We start from the raw sequence: 21688 nt of genomic DNA, 5'->3' as shown, positions 1-21688 counted from the left end.
GCTGCTTCTCAGGGAGTGGGCCCATCTCTGGCGTGGGGCAGGAGTTTGAAAAAGCATGTTCGATGTTATAAATTTGCCTTTTTAAACAAACAAACAAAGAGGCCCAGTGTTTTTATAATGTGTTCGATAGATAAAATTTGACAAAATTTTGGTTGGTTGAATTACTAAAGATACAGTAATTCTCAAAAGTCACACCTGTTCTCACCCTCACTACACTTCCCCCCATCCAGAGTGTGATGTCTTTATGTGAAGTGGAAAGGGGGATGAGATTAAAAAACAAGTTTGAAAAAATACTCGGTTAAAATACACGACGATAAGAACCAGCCACTTTGCTTCTGGAGAGCTCAGATTTGGAACGACTGAAGTCCCCGCCTCCATATCAAGGGAGACTGTCCAAAAATGTGCTGTGCATCCACAAAAGTGGCAGAGGATATATCCACAAGGAGGGAACAGGCTGTGGCGGAGAGAGCGCAGACGGGGTCTGTCTGTGCCCTGAGACACGAGAGGTGGGTCTCACGGCTGCCTCTTTGGGGTCCTTTCCCCATCCCCCAAAAACCTACCCTGCATAACCCTGGTAAAATAGGCCATGGTAGAAATTCTTAAAATCTTAAAAAATGAAACAAAATCCTAAAGTGGAAAGGCATCTTATGAAAACCAAGGGCCACTGGAAGAGAGAAGAACCAGCCCAGCCTCCAGCTGGACACACCCCAAGTCAGGCCCGGTCCCTTGCAGGTGAGCCGCAGAAACACGCTCTTTTCCACTAAGGCTGGAAAAAGCACGTGCCTGTGGGTCCAACACGGCACAACTCCAAAATGCAGATGATGTGATGTGTTCCTCAGTGGCTGAAACTCCACGCTGACTGCCACGCTGACGTGCGGGTCCTCACTCCGCCGCGCTCTGCTGCGTCTAGTACGCCAGCGGTGAACCACATGCTGCCTTTTAAGATCCTCTCCCCAACCTCCCTCTTAGGACACCAGACTGAAGAGACTGTACCTCTAAAACCGCACCTTGAATGCAACTGAGCATTAAGAAAAACATCAATCATACGCAGGCTCACGGAACTGCAGAATATTAGATGGGGGCGGCGGAGTGAGATTTCATAGATTATTTGGTCTAATGACTTTTCAGATGCACAACTGAGACCCAGAGAGTTTAAGTGATTTGCCCGAGGAAACACAACTAGGGAGTAGCCACTGATATGTTCATTTTAATACGTTTTTGTGTTCAATAAATTTATTGTGTTCAATAAATCTGTCTTTTATATAAAACTGAAGCTAGGCTCCTTTCTTTTACATTTTATTATGACTGTTTACTTATCTATCTCCCTGTGCTCCAGCCTCTCACCCAACAGGTTCAACAAAGGTAGGAGCAGTGTTATTATTTTAGGACCAGCATTTTTGCTTCAGCATCCCTGAGTCCTAGTACTGTGCCTGGAACGCTTGAGATAAGGGTCTAAGAAACGTTCTCGGGGGACTGAATGAAAGGACGAATAACAACCAAGAATTAAATTGCTTTTATGTATAAGGTATGTGTTAAACATTTGGGGAATACAAGAAGAATTGAGACATCCTTGCATCTATTTAGAAATGAGTCAAATACTATTAATAGAAGGTTCTGTTATCTAAAGGCTCCAAGGAAGACTTCCGGGAAGACGAGGGCCTCCCAGGCAGTGGACACTGGTAAGAGAAGCTTGGAGGGAAGAGCCACAGGTCCCGTTCAAGGGACAGCACGGCTCGAGCAGTCCACCGCATAGGCAACAATGTCAGCGCCACACTCTGTGGCATCCTGGACCTGAGCTGAAGGCAGGCTGTTGCCCATGGCTAAATTCCCCATTGTCCAGGATTCTTTAAAAAGGAGTAACAAGTGAAGGCAAAACTGTTTGAAAGGCAAAAACTGTGTTCCCCCCTAGAATCTCCGCATGTACGGGCCTGGACGGTGCCACAGGCATGTCCACAAGAGGGACAGAGGGACAGGTGCAGCACAAGTTGTGCTGACGAGTATGTCTCTCCCTAGCAAGGTGGCTGCGGAGCTCTCGCAGTAACTTGGATACAAGCACCCAGAAGCCAAGGGGCCCAGCACCCAGGTAAATGGCCAGAGAAGGAGCTGCACAGGGTGTCATGTACTGGGAGTGGCAGGGGGGCCCCAGCTGCAACTGGAAGGCTCCGGCAAGCAGGGCAGGCTAAGAGGGAGCTGAAACACAGGCCGGTGACCTCCAGCGCAGGGATCAAGCAAAAGCTGGCTGCCTACAGGATGCTCAAATTACCTCCCACCAGTGCAGTGGGAACGTAGTCATAACAGCTGTCTGGTGTGGCACAGACAAAAGAACAGGGTCTCTGACTTCTTTTCTCACTCTTCAACTTATTCAGATGCTTCCACTTTCACAAGAGTGGGAGACAGATCAGCTGAAGTGGTCATTCAAACGGCGCTGGGCCAGGCTGAATCCCCTAGACCCTGCATAGTCAGAGTGAGCGTACTCAATATTAGGACATTTTTACGCTTTAAACATCTATTGTTTTCTTCATACAACCTATAGAGCGTAACTTTCACTAACATCTTGGCTGGCATGCAGACCCTGAGCTTACAGTGACTCTGGACAGCCACAGTCCGCTCTGCCTCCAGACTCCTGTACCTTCCAGGCCAGCGGGAGAAGATACGCACAAGTTTTGCGTTTATTAGAAGGGGTGCGGGTGAGAACATTTTCAGAAGAAACTACCTTGGTGCCCGGCTACCACCCCCAGGCTGGCATGACCTGTGGAAACCTGGCTGTCCAAGAGCCCTCCTGTGGACACAACGCCCAGCTCTGCTCCATCTGTAACAGAACCTCAGTGCGCCCAGGGGACCCTGGGCACCCTCCATCCTACCTGGAAGAACTTTTACAGATCCTCTTTCCCAGCTTCTCACCTCAAGCAGGAATCCCTTCTGCACCACACAGACACAGTTTTCCAGATCCTGCTTGATTACCCTCAGGTACACAAGGCTCATGTCCTTGCAAAGGAGTCCAGCCCTTTTTTTGTTTTTTAATGAAATCACGTGTGTTGGGAGTATAGTTTTCTGTTTTTTGTTTTTTAGGTATGCTTTTTTTTTGGTGAGGAAGATTGGCCCTGAGCTAACATCTGTTGCCAGTTTTCTTCCTTTATTTTTTCCCTCCCCAAAGCCCCAGCACATAGTTGTATATCCTACTTTTAAGTCCTTCTAGTTCTTCTATGTGGGACACCACCACAGCAGGACATCATGAGTGGTGTGTGTAGGTCTGTGCCCAGGATCCGAACAGGCAGATCCTGGGTTGCCAAAGCAGAGTATGCAAATTTAACCACTACGCCACCGGGCTGGCCCCCCAGCGCACTTTTTGACAGATCTAATTTTCAGCACATTTTCCTTCAATTGATTCACAGTCACCTTGGTGTTTAGGAAATGAAGAATGCCGTCTAACTCCCGCTGACGGTCCAAGTTTGGTCCTCTGGAACCTCCTGCTCTCCGACGTATTTTCCAGGCCAAGCAGATCTCGTTTCCACAAACATTTCTATTACGTTTTGGACCCTTTGCCTCCCCTGTTATCCCCCTTAAACAAGCCTCTGCCTGACTCTACATCCCTTAAAACCGGGCACAAGAACAAAACAGACATTGTCTCCTGAGCGAGCAGACAGGCTGTTGCTTCCCACATTATTACTCTATTAAGCCAGTTGAAGGTTAGGATTTACAGAGCTCTCTAAAACCTAGAAAAATCTTTGGGTCTCAGAGCGTAAAACCCAGCAGGTGGCAGCACCAAAAGGGAAGAGGCTTGGATCTGGACTGCTGAGTCCGAGCTTCCAGAAAGTGGCTGCGCCCTCTAGTTGCCGTGTGCCCTTGGACAAGGGATGTCTCTCACCCTCAATTTCCACATCTGTAAAACTGGCACAACAATGTTATTTCTCTAAGAATTCAATGAGATGATACCTGGAAAGCGCCTGTCACGTGAAAAGTCCTCAACAAACGCTGGCTGCCATGGTTACCGTTAACAGCAGCAGCACCATTCCCACGACCCCCTTGCTCTCTCCTGTCACTCCACACACACCGCTGAGCATATCCAGCAGGTCTGGCAGAAGCAGTAGAAATGCAGGAGTAAGACTTCACAATCCCTCTGTGTGAGGACATCCTGCTCTAGAAGACGGACGGTTATGCAGACAGACAACGGCAGAAGGAGCCGAAGCCACCTGGGAGGCATTCCTAGGTGTTTGGGGATCCAGAGGAGGGAGGCTCAGTATCTGCTGGGGCTGCCCGGGAAGGCTTCTTAGCTTCAGCAGACTCGAACAGGACTGTGGCAGGTGGGCAGCAATGGAGTGGGGAGGGGTTTACAGACAGAGAGCACAGACATGTGTAAAGGCACAGAGGTGTAAGAGCATGGTATCCATATGAAAGATAAGGTCAGTGGTCCAGAGTGGCAGGACCAGGATGCAAAAAGGGAGGGAGCGGGCAGTGAGGGGCTGGAGGAGATGAAAAGAAATGAGGCCAGGCGGGAAAATCACTCATTAGCTCTCAGAATGTAAAGGAGGGCCTACTATGTGCCAGGCACAGGAGAGCTGTGGTAAGACAGACAAGGTCTGTGCCTCACAGGGCTTATGCTCCAGCGGCAGGACCCGGAGGGCCTTGTACGTCATGCTGCGAGGACAGGGGGTGGGATGTGGCAGACTGTATTTTTCAAAGATGACCATGACAACATCTCCCATCCCACATGCTCTTCTTCAAGGTGACCTTGTCGCCCTCCCACTAAGAGGTGGGGTCCACGTTCCCTCCTCTGAATCTGGAGGGCTGTGACTACTTTGACCAATGCAGTAGGGTAAAAGCAATGCTCTGTGACTTCCAAGGCTAGATGATGAAAGGGGACACAAGCGGCTTCGCTTTGCCCACTATAACACTTGTCTTGGGGCGGGAGTTCCCAGGTGAGAAATCTGCCGACCATAAGGCCTCCATGTGGCGAGGGAGCCAAGCCACCTGGAGAGGTGTGGATGTCCTAACCTTTACGTCACCCCAGCCCAAGTGTCAGTCGCATGAGTGAACAAGCTTTGGAATGACTTGGACCCCAGCTGTCAAGCCAGCTCCAGCTCTGGAGGCTTCCCAGCTGAGGCTCCAGATGTGGTGGAGCAGAGACAAGCCATCTCCACTGTACCTTGTCCCAATTCCAGATGCAGAGTCCCCATGAGCATAATAAAATGGTGGCTTCAAGCAGCTAGATTTTGTAGTCACTTGTTTTATAGTCACAGAAACTAAAACACAGAGTTCACCCAGCAGGCAATGGGGAGCCACCGAGGAAGGACAAGCAGGTGATAATGTAACCAGATTTATATTCCAGAAAGATTTTTCTTACCAAAGTCTAAGATGGATTTGTGGGATGGGCATTGAGAGCAGAGGCAAGGAAAGCAATGAAGGGATGAATGTAATCATCTGGGGGAGAAGCAGGAGCGGCGAGACTAGAGAGAACCATGGCGAAGATGCTGAAGGGACAGAATCCATCAAACTTAGCGACTGGCGTTCCAGAAGCAGAAGGAGTCTGAGATTCTTTCTAGGTTCCGACTGTGGAAGAGAAATGGATGTGGAAACAAAAGAGGAGAAACAGGTTTGCAGGGAGGAAGAGGAGTCAGACTGTGGACGTGTTAACACGGCCTCAGTGACACCCTGAGACACAGTGCCCAGGCTCTGAAGTTAGGCTGTTGGCGTTCGAGTCCAGGCTCCCTAACTCACCAGCTCCGCAACCCTGGGCAAGATACTCACGCTCTCCAAGTCCCTGTGTCCTCATCAGGAGAATGGGAAGAGACCGTGTGGATTAAAGTGAGGATGAAAGACAGAATGTAAATAAAGAGCTGCACACAGTGCCCGGCATTGAGCGGTGCTCAATAAATAGCAGCCACTATTATTAATATGATCACAGTGACCATTATTATTAACTATTACGCATACTTGGTCAGAGGCAAGGCAGGTTCTTTGTACCTGGAGAGCCTGGCCACAGGGCATTAAATGAAAACTGTTCCCAAGGAATCTCACGCACCGGAAGGGTTTATTCAACCGTAGAGTCCACGTCAACTACTAAAATAGCTACACCAGCCTGCAAAGGAGGGAGGAGAGCCAGTCTGTTAGGTGTCCTCCACCTTTGCCTCCCGCCTTCTCTCCCAACTCAATGGTTGGGTGGTTTTAATTAACAACTCCCACAGAGGAAGCCCCAAGTCACTTGATTAGTAAAGCGCTCACTTGCCGTGCATGGTTCTGAGGTCTCCGCGTGGTGCTGAGCTTGTAATTGTGGGTTTTGTTTGGGTTCGCAATGGGTGGGGGGGGGGCACGAGAACACTTTCCTCAGAGAAATCCAGGGATCACATCTGTGAAGGCTGGAAACCAGAGGCGACTAAAATGCCCCCTTTCACAAGATTTCACAACAGAAACCACACTGCGGTGAGTGCGTCAGAAAATCACCACAGAGCTGGCTCGGGATCCGAACCGCCCACCTCCAGCCACCTCGCCGGGTTTCATTTCCAACACACACAGACCAGTTTGCCCCATTCGCTTTCCGCACAAGCGCCTGGGGATGTTGACACAAGCGTTTCTAACACTACAGTAAAGACCTATGACACTGAATTGAAATGAAACACGTAATACTGCTTTCGAGGCAAAGAAAAGTAGCTGCCTTGGCCCCTGCCAGCCTCCAGGGTCCTTGCACAAGCATTCTCCAAGCAGGTTCAAGGTCCTGGACAACTCAGCCTTCGGAGCCCCACGCTCCAAACACCAGCTTCCAGCTCTCTCTTATTGTGCCCTAAAATGGCACGGGGTATCCAGGGCTTCCAGTGTCCAGAGGGTGCCCACTCCTCCTTTTTGGTCTCGCCTGCCATCTATCAGAGCATGGCATCGAGCTACGGTGGAAAGCCATACTGCAGAGTCCTGGGGACCACAAGCTTTCCATTCAGCCCTGTTGAACATGAGTTCTGGCAGTTACTACCATGTGACCTGGTCAAGTAACTTAACCTCTCTGAGCTTCGAGTAACTTAACCTCAACTGTAAAAAGGGAATGGAAAAACAGCCTCGATTGCAAAGAAGTCATGTAAAGAGAAAGTGAGACGATATATGGAAACAGCTCAACACAGTGCCTAGCACATAACAGAGACTCAAATGTGGTTTGGCTGTTAGGAACTATGGTACCCCTGCTGCAGGACAGGCAGAAAGACCCCTGTCAGCAGGCACCGCTGGTCTGCTGCGCCCTTCTCTGCAGAGCCAACACCAGGCTGAGTCTGTCCTATGTTTCTGACAACTTGAGCTGACTTCACCCTTTCAACTTCACTGCTCAAGTATGTGAGATTCCTCATTTCGAAACAGATGACTGGGCAATTACAAGCACAAAGCTCTGGGAACTGGGGCATGGACTCTGACGATAGAGGAGAGAGTGCCACAGACCCGTCTCCCGCTTGTCCCAGGGTCATGAAGTGCATGTGCGCTCGATTTATAGCTAGAAGGCCCTGAAGACACACTTGGGCCTCTCTTTAGACTCAGAATCTCATTTCACTTTTGGGTCTCAAAAATCGTCAGCCCTCTAAGGTGTCCATGGCAGGGTGTCTGTCTCACTCTGTAGTGATTTTGGGACTGAGAGCAAAGGTCAAAACCTCCACTTCTCAGGGAGATTTCCAACCAGACCCCTGAGGATTCTGGAAAGGATGGAATAATTCTTCCAATGCCTGCACAGATGCTTGATGTGCGGTCATATCTCAGGTGGGACGCGAGACCTTGAGACCTCACCGATGTTCCTACAAGCTGCTGTGTTGCTCGTTGACTCTGGGCCACAGGTGAGCTGTGTGTGCCTGAGACGACTCATTCCCACTGATCTACCGCAAGGCCTACTTACAGACTACAATGGCTAATTTTGTGTGTCAATTGGCTAGGCCATGACAGCAGATATTTGCGTAAACACTAGTCTAGATGTTGCCATGAAGGTACTTTTCAGAGGAGATTAACATTTAAATGGGAAGACTTTGAGGGAAGCAGATTATTCTGCTTAATGCGGGCGCACCTTATCCAATCAGCTGAAGACCTTAAGAGGAAAGAGACTGATGATCTCTAAGGAAGAGGCAGCTCCACCCCCTGGCTGCCTGGGCAACAACAGCTCTGCCTCTGGAGAAGGCTGACTCGTACACAGACCACCTCCAACCCAGAGAGCAGATATCCAGTCATCGTGCTCAAGGAAAAGAAACAGCACGACATCATCTCTGTGAGCCTTCTAAGTAGGATAAACGACTAGGAAGGCAAGCAGACGCGATAACTCCGAGAGGCCAAAGGCAACTACGATGTTCTCCGTGCCAAGCACTTCTAAACACCATCTCCCTTCTTTCTCACCACACACCTAAGAGGTAGGCTTCCATTTGACAGATGGGGAACAAATTCAGAAAAGGAAGCAATTTCCCCAAGGCCACACAGCTGGCAAGCCAGGAACAGGAAGCCAGGTCGTCTGACTCCAAGTATAAAGTTTCCTCCATTATCCCGTGCCCTCCAGAGCAGCATGATGAGAGGAACATGAGTTCCCGACAAAACTTAAGTTTCTTATCTTGATCTGAGTACAGGCACATGTGGCCCGTTTTTCTGAGTCTTTCAACATGCGCTTACTGTCTCAGGGCCAAAATACTCTCAAGCTCATCCAAATGTTTCTTTTCCTATTCACCTCAACTCGAACTTGGTTGGCTCCAACCTTGCCATCATAAATCTGTTGAGCCACTCTGTAGATGCTGACCCTCGAACAATAACTGGGAAGGGTATTTTCAGTGATCTATATGCTTAAGATAAAAACAAATATGGACTAGGTTTTCTAGATGAGAGCTATAGGAAAGCTTAACAGGAAAAATGAGGGACCTTAGAGTCTCTCTGTGACAGCTCAGTTCTCTCCATTCATGACACATTTGCAAAGCACCGAGGAGAGCAAAACAAGCCTGCAGACTAGCGCACTCCAGCAAAGAGGGTGGTCCTGATGCAGGACAGAATGCCCAGCCACAGCAAGGTGCTAAAGCCAGAGTCTGGGGGTTACGTAAGGTACCCAGCACACAGAAAGGGTACAATCCACGTTAGTCCCTGCTCCCTGCCACCCACGGAGAGCTAGAGTTGGAATATACCTCTCCTGGATGTGTAAGTACCCCTTGGTAAGTGTGAGCTCATGGATTCCAGGCTTACCCTGATGAGGACCTATAATGACCAAAAGTGAGCCCAAAATAAGGAGTACCAAATGGTTCAACCCTGAGAACAAGTCACTGCCTGCCTCCTCTTGTCAGTCAGACCTTGAGTGCTGCCACAGGCCTGGGACGGAGGACACCTGTGAGATATCTGTCAACTTGAAATAATTAAAACACGGAGTCCCTCTGTAGTGCTGATTAATGGACCTGAGGTGGAAGTTCCCTGGGTTAAGCACCTGGGCTAGTCTGAGTACCGCACAAACACTGCCCCGTGTTTTGTTGACATTGCTCACTGGTGAAGAGTCCTGGGAAGGCAAAGTCTGTTCCAAGAAGATGGCAGACAGCCCAGACGGCGGGCAGGAAAGGAAGGAGCGCCTTGCTCTGCCTGATGCATCACAGCAGGGTTCTCAAACCCAGCACAGTGGCTGTAGGGTTTAGGGGTATTCATATTTCCCACATGAATATCAGTCAAGGTCTCACTGCAAACCCCACTGACTGTCAGGAGATGTCTCACAGGGTCTTGGTGACGAGTAAGGGTGGAAGGGAATGAAACACCCTGAGTAGCTGAACTTTGCCCTGGGCACTGAAGCGCGTATTACACGTACATCATATCCCATTTAATCTTGGCAACAGCATCGTTATTATGAGGATGATTTGGAAGGATGTGCGAGGCCCCAGGCACTGTACCACCAGCACTTCGCCTGTGTTATCTCATTCCATCATCACTGCAGCTCTGGGGGTTATTATTCTTATTTGCGGATAGGGAAAGCTGGCTTCCCAGAAGGATAACGGAGAACATAAAAGGCCCCCACAGGCCTGCCCTGCTCTCAGATCCACCTCTGAGCCCCCATGTTTTGCCTTTCAATGCTGACATTCATCACCACCTGCCTTGTGTGAGGACTGGGTGTTTCTGCCCAGGGCCAGCTCGCCCACTGGGCCCTGGGCTTCTCCAGGGCAAGAACTGGAAGGCTGCGTGGTTGGGGTTTTCCCAAAGCCCAGGCACTACATTCTATAGGCTACCCCATCCTCTGCTAAGATCTTCAGCTGGCCCTGGTCTGGGGCTGGGGGAGGCCTGAGACAAACCGAGGGCACTGGGTGCATGATGACAGGCACAGGGGAGAGCTGGAAAGGGACGGAGGGTGCTGAGGACAAATGTCAACTATTTCCCAGCCAGTCTCAGCACAGGCTGGAACCTGCGAGTCGTCCTTGTCTCTCTGGCACCTTCAGGCCCTTTGTCCAACTGGCCCCAATGTCAGGCTGAGTTTAATGCGGAAAGTCCCTCTACTAACCCCTCTGCACGTCTGTTCCCAAGGCCTCGGCCTCACCCAGAGCCACGCCACTGCTCTCTGGACTCTAACAGCTTCTGACCTGAGTCCACCTTCCTCCTGTCTTGAATCTCCAACTGGTCCCAGGCCCCATTCTCATAAAAACACACCCCATACCCATATGTCTTCATGCCCTTGCTCTTGACCTTGGTCTGCCTGGCCACTCCTTATCCTTCAAAGCCACATGTCCTGAAGATGCTGCAGCTGCCGCTGCCAGTGGACACTATGGTAGTGACCACCTGCTGAGTGTTCTGTGCATGCACAATTTCACTGAAGCCACACGACAACCCTGTGAGATGGGCACGGGGAAATTAAATAGCTCGCTCCAAGACACACAGCTAAGAAAGCTGGAGCCAGCCCCGGAATCCAGGTCGGACTCCATAGCTCACACTCTTCCCACTGCTCTATCTCACAGTAGGCTCTTTATTTCCCATTAATTGTCCCCACACGATCCACTGGTTCCCTGGGTCTCCACAGCCCACCACTCTTACACTGACCCACCTACTTCCCTGTACCCTGGGCTTCCTCCATGGTATTAGGATCTAGGGCACTGCGTCTTGTTCATTTCCCTTGGCCTCAGTGCCTTTAGCACAGTCTCTAGCACACAGCAAACTCAATAAACACTCTTTAAATGGGATTTTACTGCCTTTTGCCTGGAACCTCTCTAGAAGGCAGGCCAAAGGAAAGGTTTCCAGATTCCAACCCAGGAGAGCCATGCTTTGGAAAGCTTTGATGTCACTAAGGGTGGGAGGGCGGACGGGCGGGCAAGGAGCAACCCCATCTGGGAGGTATCACTTTCTTCTCCCAAAGCACCCACTTTTGTTCCCTCCCCGCTTTACTTCCCCGCAGGATGCTGGGGGGAGGTGGGAAGGGATTCAAATCTCAAAGCAAGCTAGGAAATTCCCAAGAAGTCAGGGCCTAAGCCCAGTTTCCTGGTTAGACAAGACATCCCCTTTTTTCTCTCTTCCCCACAAATCACTAGGCCAATGTTTGTTGTTAGTCATGAGTGGCAGGCTGGACTGCCCGCATCAAAGTTGGACCACACTTCTGTTCTCCACGGGGCTGTTCTCCAGTAACTCTTTTTTTAACCCTGGGTGTCCATCTGCTAAATCCGTCGTCACCAACAGTGGCGAGAGTGGGCCTGGGAACGCTGGAGCATTCCGCTCTTTCAGCATGCTGTTAGCTCAATTGTTCTTTCTCCTCTGATAAGACTGCCTACCCAGCTGCTGATAAGGGCTGACGGCTTCCCCACACTCGGTAAATCAAGTGGGTCCCCTGTGGATGGAAGAGGGAGTGTACAACTGATGTCTCCCCAGCCGTCAGGGACAACTGATATTGGCAGCCAGAGGCATCCATCAGCCAAAGGGCCCGTGTCAGATGACATCACAACCACGCGGGGAGGCTGTCACTCGTTCTGCAACACTCGGAGAAATTAATCCTGCCCCAGGCACAGCTCTGTGCTCGCTTACTCCACCCAGAGAGCTGCTTATGAAAACAGGGTCATTGTATTTGCCTGGGATACTTAACATCAAGGAAAATGTCAGACAGGGAAAGTACTTACGGTTTCTGTGAACTCATAACCATTAAGACCTGTCAGCAAGGAAACAACCCATGGGGCTACTCTGGGCCTGTGGCCTCATGCTGGAGCTCCATTGTATTCCTTAAGTAAGTGCGTGTGCGTGTGTGCGTGTGTGTGTGTGTGCGTGTGTGCGTGTGCGTGTGCGTGTGCGTGTGCGTGTGTGTGTGTTTTAAGAGGAGAGCAGTGCATTAGGGGCAAGGGACTTGTTCAAGGTCCTGAAGATGTGTCTGCCTAGAGAGGTGAGTCCTTACCTTTCCATGATGGTTCAACCTTCCTGACCCCCCTGAGCCTCGCCCAGTGGCTGACCAGCAACCCGGACTTCCCAAGCCCCCCAAGCCAAGATCATTTCAGAGGGATCAACCCGTAGAAACAAGAGCCTACGCTTTGCGAATCCCAGGTGCCTGCCGCGCCCTGCTGGAACCTGCCCTGACCGCTGCCTCTCAGGGCGGTCTCCCCTAAAATCATTTACCTTGGCTCCAGCTCCAGGGTGCGTTCTGGCTGTAAGGAGTATTTTGGCTTCCTCTCCTATCAGTTTGCCAGGAACAACAGCCTGTCAAGGTCGCTTCAGGTCTGGCCTGGAAGGACCATGAGAAACACTTGACAGATAAGAAAGAGCCTTTCACGCTATCAACGCTGCCTTTTTGACTTGCAGTGCTGCTGCCTGCTGTGTTCTAGGCTGACTTAGTGAGCAACACCTCCCGAACTTGTCCCACGATGGCCAAGGGAGGGAGGAAGAGAAGAACAGGGGTACCTCCACCCCTTCCCGCTCCAGCCCTAGGGCCTGAGCTGTCTCTTTCTTCCTGTACTGTCAACTCAAGCTCACTGGGATGGAAGCGGTCAAAGGTCTGGAATAATCAGACAGTAGGAGACAGGGTGGAGGAGAGGGGAGACCACACCCCTGGGGGCTCAAGCTCAAGTGGCTTCCATCTGAGGCACATCTTCATTCAGAGGCACGTGACTGCACTTGCTTTGCCGAAGGTCAGCGTAGCATTTGTTCACTGAGCATTTATTGACTCCTTACTATGGAACTGGCACTGCCAGCCAATGAAGAGATGAGAGCATCTAAGACGGACTTGACCTTGACCTCTCAGAGCTTGTACCAAGCCCCACCTCTTCCTCATAATTAGCACACTGAAGCAGTTAATAAAGCATTTTACCTGGATGCGTTGATTATATATATATATATATCACACATACATATATATTTGTAATAATTCTGATGTAGTGTTATTACGGATACGTCAAATACCATGAGAGAACAGAGAAGAGACAGCACCCCTGCTTGGATAGAATCAGGGAAGGCTTCAGAGAGGAGGTGATCAGGCAGGCTATGATGGGAAAGGCAATCTAAGCTCAGGGTATGGCACATGCGAATGATGCTTGGAAGCATAGCACACCCCATGGTGGATTAAATGTTCGTGCCCCGCCCCCCATTTATATGTTAACACCCTAACCCCAGTGTGATGCTGTGAGGGAGCACGGCTTGATGAGATCATGAAGGCTGGGCCCCTGTGATGAGATTAGTGCCCTCCTAAGAGAAAGACACACCAGAGCCTCTTCTCTGGGCCATGTGAGGATGCGGATGGCAAGTCAGGAAGGGGCCCTCGCCAGAACCCAATCATGCTGGCACCTTGACCTTGGATGTGCAGCCTCCAGAGCTGTGAGAAATGAACGTTCGCTGCTGAAGCCTCCGGGTCTGTGGTGCTTTCCTACAGCAGCACGAGCTGACTACGGCATGCCCGACACAGTTACGGAGCTATAAGTTCATCAGCAGGGAGGGGTTCCTCAGCTGCTGAGGAGGCGGGTCTTCCAGCAGGCACCTGTGCACACAGTGTGTCTGCCGATGGAGCAACCCCTGCCACCCAACAGGGGAAGCCCTCAGAAAGCAACACTGAAGACCAGCTGGCTCACAAGCCGGCTTCCTCTCCCACACTGGACTACTGCGCAGCCCACATGGGAAAGACCAGCCAACTGCTACATCTCCTCTTCCTCAGCCCCAAACAGCACCAGCCAGAGCCTTAAACTGACACAATGACTCAGAGTTAAAAGCAATCAGCATCGCATCCCACCTTGGCCACTAGATGGAGCTATGCATCGCATCAAAAAGACACCACGGGCAAGGAGATTGTCTCCGTGCTCTGCAAGTAGAATCACTGAGTTTCACAGCTGGTGGCAGCAAGTTCTGTAAGTCTAAGGCCCTGTGAGGGCAGGCATGGAGAATACGCCATTCACAAAACATTCATGAAACACCTGCTTGTTTGAGTCTCTGAGCTTAGAAAAATAATGGGTACTGGACACCCTCTAGGAGCCCCAAGTTTGGTGGAGAAACGACACACACACACACACACCCTGTACATGACATTTCTTAAGCATCCCAGGCTTTGCCAGTGCTTTTCAAGCTCCATTTCTAACTCCTTTGGCAGAGCCAGGATTAAATCTCAAATCTGTTTGCCTCTTGAGACCATACTCTTTGCTCGACACCATCCAGCCTCTCTGAAACACTTCCCATGCAAAGTGAAAGGCTCACAAACAAGGTTGGGTGTGAACCAAGCTCATGAGAAACACACAAAAGAGAGCTAACCTTGACTAGGGGAATCTGGAAGGGCATCACGGAGGAGGTGTTCTTTTTTTTTTTAGGATCAGTCAGATGGGCTAGAGGGGAAAGGAATTCCAGGGAGAAAACAGCATGTCCTGAGGCACAGAGCGTTGCAAGCGCAGGAAACAGCCTTAGGTAATAAATGGCAGGTAGCCTAGAGCAATGGGGTGGGGGGTGGGTCTGGGCTAACGCAGGGAGGGCCCATAAGGAGCCTCGCTTGTTCAGTTAAGAAGTTGAGATCTGTCCCACAGGCAACGGGAAGCCACCAAAGGTTCTTAGAGAAATTTCTGATATTAAATTTATACATATAAATGGTCATTCTTTTTCCAGGAAGAAATGTATATTCATACTTCGGAAGATTATATGACTCACTGCCTCCTTTGAAAAGAAAAAAATCATCTTCCCAAACATATGGATGGAAAGTCTCTCCCTTTAATTTTACTCTATGCCACATGGCACTCCGAATTTTTAGAAGACGAGTGGATGGATTGTCTCCACAGATCAAAACTTACAGAGACATCTTCATCTGTTGTTTTAATTTCTTCTCTACTAACTATAGCCAGAGCCCAACTTATCAACAAGAGGAAGTGGTGAGGTCGGGTGACAACTTGGATGTACTTGGCACACAGTAAGTATGATAGAAGGGTTTCACACACACACACACAGACAAGGCATGTGCCATTAGGTTCTTGGCTAAACTCCATGGAAAGAATCACTTTCAGCCCCACTTCAGGGAGACCTGAGTGATACACACAGGTGCATGTGCTATACACTCAGTGAAGACATGAACTGTAGACATCAGAAAACAGCTGCTATGCCACAGAGGTACAGCGCCATTTTAAAAACAAAGATCAGAGGTTTTCAGAAACGAGAATTTACTTCCATATTAGGCTTTCTAAATAAACTTGCTGTAAACTTTTACAAGCACTTTCCTCGAAGAGCCTCTGTACAGATTTATATATTACTCACGCATCAGGCTGCTCCCGCTAAGCCAAACATCTGGATAAAAACTCGAATCATTTCATTGTCTCCAGGTGCCTGGATGTTGGCGGTGGATCAGACATCTAGACCCTGTCCGAAACCGCATGTCTTTACCAGACAGCTGCCGATCATCCGACACAACCTCAAAGAGAAACCTCAGCGTAGAAGGTTACAAAGCATTTTAATTGTCGTGCTTCAAGGCTCAGGGAAGTTAATGATGTGCCTAACGTCACAGAGCTCCCGGGCGGCACAGCAGGCTTACGCTCTCTCTGTCTGCTGTCTCTGCTGTTTCCTTTCCACTGCACCAACTCCCTCAGAAACACAACTTACGTAGCAGATTCTGCAGCACAGACTAAATGACCAGTCCTTCAGCATCCCCAGCCTGGTCAAGTTTATAAGAGGAAGAAGAAATGAGTATAAGGACATTAAACAACTCGCCCTGAAGTCACGCAGAGGCATCTGATGCCTTGGCCTCAGAGTAGCAGCTTACTTGGGTTTCCATGGAGCAGAGTCCTGCTCAGCGAGTGTTCTAGAACCTTACAACTAGAAGGAGTACCAAACGCCATTTGGGCTACCTCTCTTCACACGGAAGGTAAATTTCTACATTCAACGGAATACGGGAAGAAAAACCAGACCAGAGCTCTCCCATTTCACTAATTGGGTGGTTTGCTTACATTTCCCCACTTTTATCTACACTTGCTGTAAACGCTCTCTCACTTGCTAAAAATGTAAGCTTCTCAAAGCAGGAACTGAAATGTAAACATCTGTGCTTTTTAGCAAGGGTAAAGGCTCCGGTTTGAGTGGCTAAAGAAACTAGAAACTTCTCACGGGACATCGCTAAGTTCAGGTTAGAGCATGCCAATGTCTCCACCTTGTGGACGCTGTCAACACTACATCCAGAGGAAGGCACCGCCCACCATCTACTGAAGATTAAAAGCCTGATCCCACAGTAAATTAAACTACTACAGGACACAAAAATCTCAGACTAGCCAAGAATTATTTTGGTGCTATATTACAGTGGGAATTGATAATGATAGCCTTGAGGGCATACTAGATACTCCAAGTCTTCTGAATAACAATAAAAAGACTAAATTACATGCAATTTTAGTAGTAGGTGTATGTTACTGCTTGCCATGTTTACGGAAAATTAGAAACAGAAAATGATGGTCTAAATTAACTGGACCATTTAGTGTATTTATCATTCCATTAACTTTCCCAGGCATTCCGGATATTGTAAGGGTTTGGTGACTCCTGTCTTCTAAGATTTCAGTACAGGATGGTTCTAAAAGTAACAGGCAGAAAACCAAAGCACCTCCACGTCTAGGCTTTTAATTAAATAAAAGAACATTTCTAGTCAGACAGCTAGAACTAAGCAGAAGTAAATTAATTTTAAAATAAACCCCAGGAGTTGTGCTGTTTCAATGCAGCAACAAAACGTTGGGCAAGATGGTTCAGTACAGTGCTTAAGGAAGAGGGCTCCGGAGCCCCTGGCCCTGGGCTCTGCCTCCTCAAGCTATGGGGCCTTGGGCAAGTTATTCAGCCTTCCTGAGCCTCAGTTTACTCATCTGTAAAATGGGGATTATGTCATCACCTCCCTCCAAGGTTGCTGTGAAGACAGAATAAGATAACATACATCAAGCACCTAGCACAGAGTGGGAGAATTAGCTATTATTAAAATTATGAAAATATTGACCCACTCGTGGGCTTCTGGATCACTATGTTCATAGAAATGAGTGGCATGATTATTACGCCCAATTTTTATCCTCTGTAATTTTGACTGCTAGAATGGTAGAACTTCTGGGCAAGTCAGTTAACAGATGAAGGCGACTCAGGCAAATGGGATAAAGAGATGCACCAGCAGTTTACACAGGGCTCTGGGAGTCGAGCCAGAAACAGAAAGCCAAGTCTTGTGCTCCACACGGTCATGGCCCCGCTTAGACATCTTTGGGTCATCCCCCTGAATACCATGTGTGCACAAACGGAGAAACAGGGAGACTGGGTTTGTTCCTTCATCCATCAATCCATGTGTTCATTAATTCAGCAATATCTATAAGCTCCTATATGTACAATGCATGGGGAATTCGGCGGTGAACAAGCCAATGTGCCTGCTTCACAGTGCTTATTGCTGCAAGCAGGGGTGGGCAGCGAGACAATAAAATATAAACTCATCATCAGGACAATTTCCAATAGTGATAAGCTTTCAAAGGAGCATAAGGCGGGGTGATGGAGAGGACAAGGCATGGGGCAGGCCGCATAAACCACTTCAACTGAATTGTCAAGGAGGGGCCCTCCACAGAGGTTCCAGGTGAGCAGCCAGAGGGAAGCAGCCAAGCGAAGATCTAGGGAACAAAATCTAGGCCAAGAAGCAGCGAGTGCAAAGGCCCTGAGGTAGGAAAAAGCTTGATGAGACCTTAGAATGAACAGCTGCAGCAGGGAAGTGAGGAGGGTAGAGAATGATGAGGTAAGGGCTGGATCCCATGCAACGAGGAAATCATGCCAAGGAGGCAGGGTTCCATCCTAAGTGCAAGGTTTGGTTTAAAGGACACAATATGGCTTATTGTCAAGTGTCATTCTGGCTGCCTGTGGAGCCTTGCTGGAACCACCCAGCGAGTTCCTGCCAAAACTGGACTGCAGTCTAGGTCTTGCGACTCTCAGCCCAGAAGGTTCCCCTCCACGCACGGTCCTTGACGCGGACAGCAGAAAGTGAAGGAGGCAGTTCGATCTCCCCCAGAGGACTTAAACGCCTGCAAAGAGAACCCAGGGCCCAGCCTGCTCCACACAGTGAAGAGAGAGGCGCCCCAGGGACTCACCCGCTTGTGATGTCATCCGTCCGGATGTTCTTGCTCAGAACGTCCCCATCGCTCATGTAGCCGGGGGCGTCCATGCTGATGCCTTCCAGGTCCAGCTCATCTCCTGCCTTGTCCGAGACGTCCACGTGGCAGACGCTGCTGCCTCTAGAGGCCAGCTGCCTCCTCAGAGGGGCAGAGTACACATAGCGGCCTGACTCGGTGCTGATGAACCGGCTGGCGTTGGCTCGAGGCGGGTACCCGTTGCCCATAGAGGGGGCATCCCCTGCTTGGAGCCGAGGGCTGCACTGGCCAAGTCTCCAGGAGAGAGGAGTGGGCCTGCCTGTCAAGCTGAGGATGCTGCGCCCGCTTATCTCCGTGGTGACGTTGGTGTCGAATGTGGTTTCCAACGTGCTAGAAACACAAGGCCAGCCTTGGGTTAGACCCTAACGTGCCTAGTATTTGTTGCAGTGTACATATTCTTTAAGTATTTCCCACATACAAAATAGTATCAAATGATAGGCACCAATGTTCCACCCAGTGTATTTCCTCTGTTAAAAATGAAAAGACGAAGCTGCACAACTATGTAACATTCTGAGAAGCCCAGCGGAGACTTCCTCCCCTAAAACATTGTGCAAGATACCCACTACTGACTACTTTAAGTAAGCAATCTTAACACTGGAATCTTCTTTCCAACCCAGGGAAGGAAGGAGAAAATGCTGACCTGACAACAATGAGGCAGCAAGGTCCCCACCCGCCCATTCGTGCTGGCAGGCTGCGTCCCAGCTTTCCTTTGGAACAGCAGGAGGCACCGTCCACTCTGGAGCTCCTAACATCACATTTCACAGCTTCAGCTCCCTCCAGACTAAGCAGGTGGGGAGAGCCTTGATTTTCTAACTCTGAAGGGTCCACTTCCCTCACACTTTTGCTTCTCCCACATTTGTCCACAATGACAACTGAATGGGTGCAAAAGGCTGGAAGAGAGTGGTAAATGCCTAGGCTTGAGATCCATAACAAATCAAGTTACAGAGGCTGAATCTGCCAGGAGACTGAGCACTCCCCCGGCCAACAGAAAGACTCTTCTGCAGTCCACTGTCTTCCCGGCCCTGCAGGTGTGCGGCCGGGCGAAGGTGACCAGTGTACCTCCGCACAGCTGCACTGCGGGTTCCTAACTGAGCAGAGAGCAAGGGTTCTGCCTGCGGAAGAAGCCTGAAGAAGGTAATGTCATCATGACCACCCTCATCCAAGCTGAGAAATCCACCAGACTGCTGTAACCCACACGGAGGCCGTTTCAGTGATGATGGTGGAAACGGGGATGTTTCATCACCCATCACAGGGTCACAGGGTCCAGCCTCTGGCTCCATGCCATCAAATATCTAAAGGTTTGGGGAGCCCCACATCACACTCCCAAGTTTACTCTGCTCTGGAAGAAACAATTTGGTGCCTCAACTGTTTCTGTCTCCCTCCTCCCCTGCAGGCAGCCTTACTTTCCTCTTATTGGGGACCCCTGAGGTTTGGGCCCGGTCTTATTCAACATAGAACCCACGGAGGTTAACCTTGATTTGCCAAGACCACTGGCAGCAGGAAAGCCCTGCAGTCTCCTTGCCATATTCATTTATCACAGAGACGGAAACTGGAGAAGCAAGGCAGACTCCTGGGAGCTCAGTGGTGCAACCAGAACTTGGCCTCAACTACCACAGCAAGACAGAAATGTAAAACGTGCTTCTGCCCCGATCGTGATGGGAACACCAGGGCCGCATCCCCTTCAACTTCTCACTCAACAATGGAAACAACCCGACAAATGCTTCCAATGTAATCCTAGATTTCATCCAACTAAATCACGGTTTAAACATGCTCACAAGTTCTTACAAATTTTTCCTTACGTGTTTTATGCACGTGCATGACTAACAGCATTACAGAGTGTTGTGTATCAGAAGACCGGGTAGGAATTCAAGTTATTCACTTTATCGCACAGGTCAAATACAGTTCACCTGCTTGTTTCAACGGCACAACAGAGTTTTGGAAAATACACGTAAAATGAAATTTCAGTGGAGCTGGACTGCAGGATCCTCTGTTGAGTGGATCTAGCAACCTTCTGCTTTTGGGAGGAATCTACCTAATACTAATTTTTGCTCCTGACACTTTTCTTCTGTACGCTGTATGGCATTCTTTGTGAATTCCAGCACATTTGAGGATTAGTGTTATTTATTCCATTACTAACCAAATCACTTGCCTAGAGGCATGAACGAACCCAAGAGAAGCCATGTGAAAATCAAGCGACTAGCTAGCTCAGTGGAGAAATCCACACTGGAGGTACCTGTGCGTAACCTGAGTTCCCCGCAAACTGGACATGGTCTCCTCCAGGTTCTGCCGCAGATCAGCGATGTTCTTCACTGTCCGCAGGCGCCGAGCCTCAGGATCTTCCCCTGGAAAGTCAAGGGTTACGATTATCTTAATTCTCAGACGGATCGTGAGCTTCATGGGCGGAGTAATCACGTCCATGACCACAACCATGTTCCATGCTCAGCACCTGGAACCCTGTGGGTGCTTACAAAGGATCTGAGCATGAAGGAAGGAATGGATGGATGGATGGATGCCCAAAGGAGAGTAAGGCTGTCTTCTCCCCCCAGGTCCCTCCTGACACCAGTGAAGTCCAGCCTGTGGAGAAGCAAAGCGCCTAATCAGAGACGTAAGCACAGTTCACACTGTTTCCAACAGAGACACACACGTACGGGCTGACCACTTCCCAGGAATCATTTTCTGCCCACGGAAAAGTGGGTGAGGCATTCTGTTCTCTCATCCACTGGTGATATACGCTGCCCTTGACCAGCCCTGCTTTACAAATGGAACTTGCAGTGGCTAAAAGATGTGTACCTAATAATCAAACATTTCTATAGAGAGGTTCGTCCTTGTTAGATTTATCATGTCATCTCAGATTCTGGCTCCTTTACTCACTGGCTGTGTGACCCTGGGGAAGGTGCTGACCCTCTCCATCCTCCAGAGTCCAGAGTCCTAAAACGAGGACAGTGACAGTCCAGACCTCAAAGATGCCAGCAGCCACAGGGACTCAGTGGGCGGGGCCTGGAGGTGCTGAGCACAGCGCCCACCACAGCACTTGGCTCCTGCCAGCTGGTGCTCCAGAGCAAGAGCCACCACCAAGATTCAGGGTTTCTCTTTGTGGAACAAGGGACTTCCATTCCCTGGCCAAGATTTTCCACAAAATCTGGCTCAGCAGAGGTCAAGCCGGCAGACGT

The 21688-nt window shown here is 49.7% G+C and overlaps 1 protein-coding gene across 19 annotated transcripts in view; it reads right to left on the bottom strand.

Annotated features, from left to right (window-relative positions):
- NAV2 (neuron navigator 2) overlaps positions 1–21688 on the bottom strand; it is a 706640-nt gene that overhangs the window by 133033 nt on the left and 551919 nt on the right. For all 19 annotated transcript variants that reach the window (XR_011541254.1, XM_070624490.1, XM_070624493.1 and 16 more), the window contains 2 exons: positions 20752–20860; positions 18459–18848 (listed from right to left, as the gene is read on the bottom strand). Coding sequence is in view for 18 of the 19 variants with exons in the window: in XM_070624490.1 (XP_070480591.1) it covers positions 18459–18848; positions 20752–20860 (499 nt within the window). In the remaining variant the exon portion in view is untranslated. The remainder of the gene's footprint in view (positions 1–18458; positions 18849–20751; positions 20861–21688) is intronic.

Source organism: Equus przewalskii, chromosome 6 (assembly GCF_037783145.1).
Source record: "Equus przewalskii isolate Varuska chromosome 6, EquPr2, whole genome shotgun sequence".
NCBI classification, from domain to species: domain Eukaryota; kingdom Metazoa; phylum Chordata; class Mammalia; order Perissodactyla; family Equidae; genus Equus; species Equus przewalskii.
Note: the sequence above shows the minus strand (reverse complement) of the source record. Positions and strands in the feature narration are given on the sequence as shown.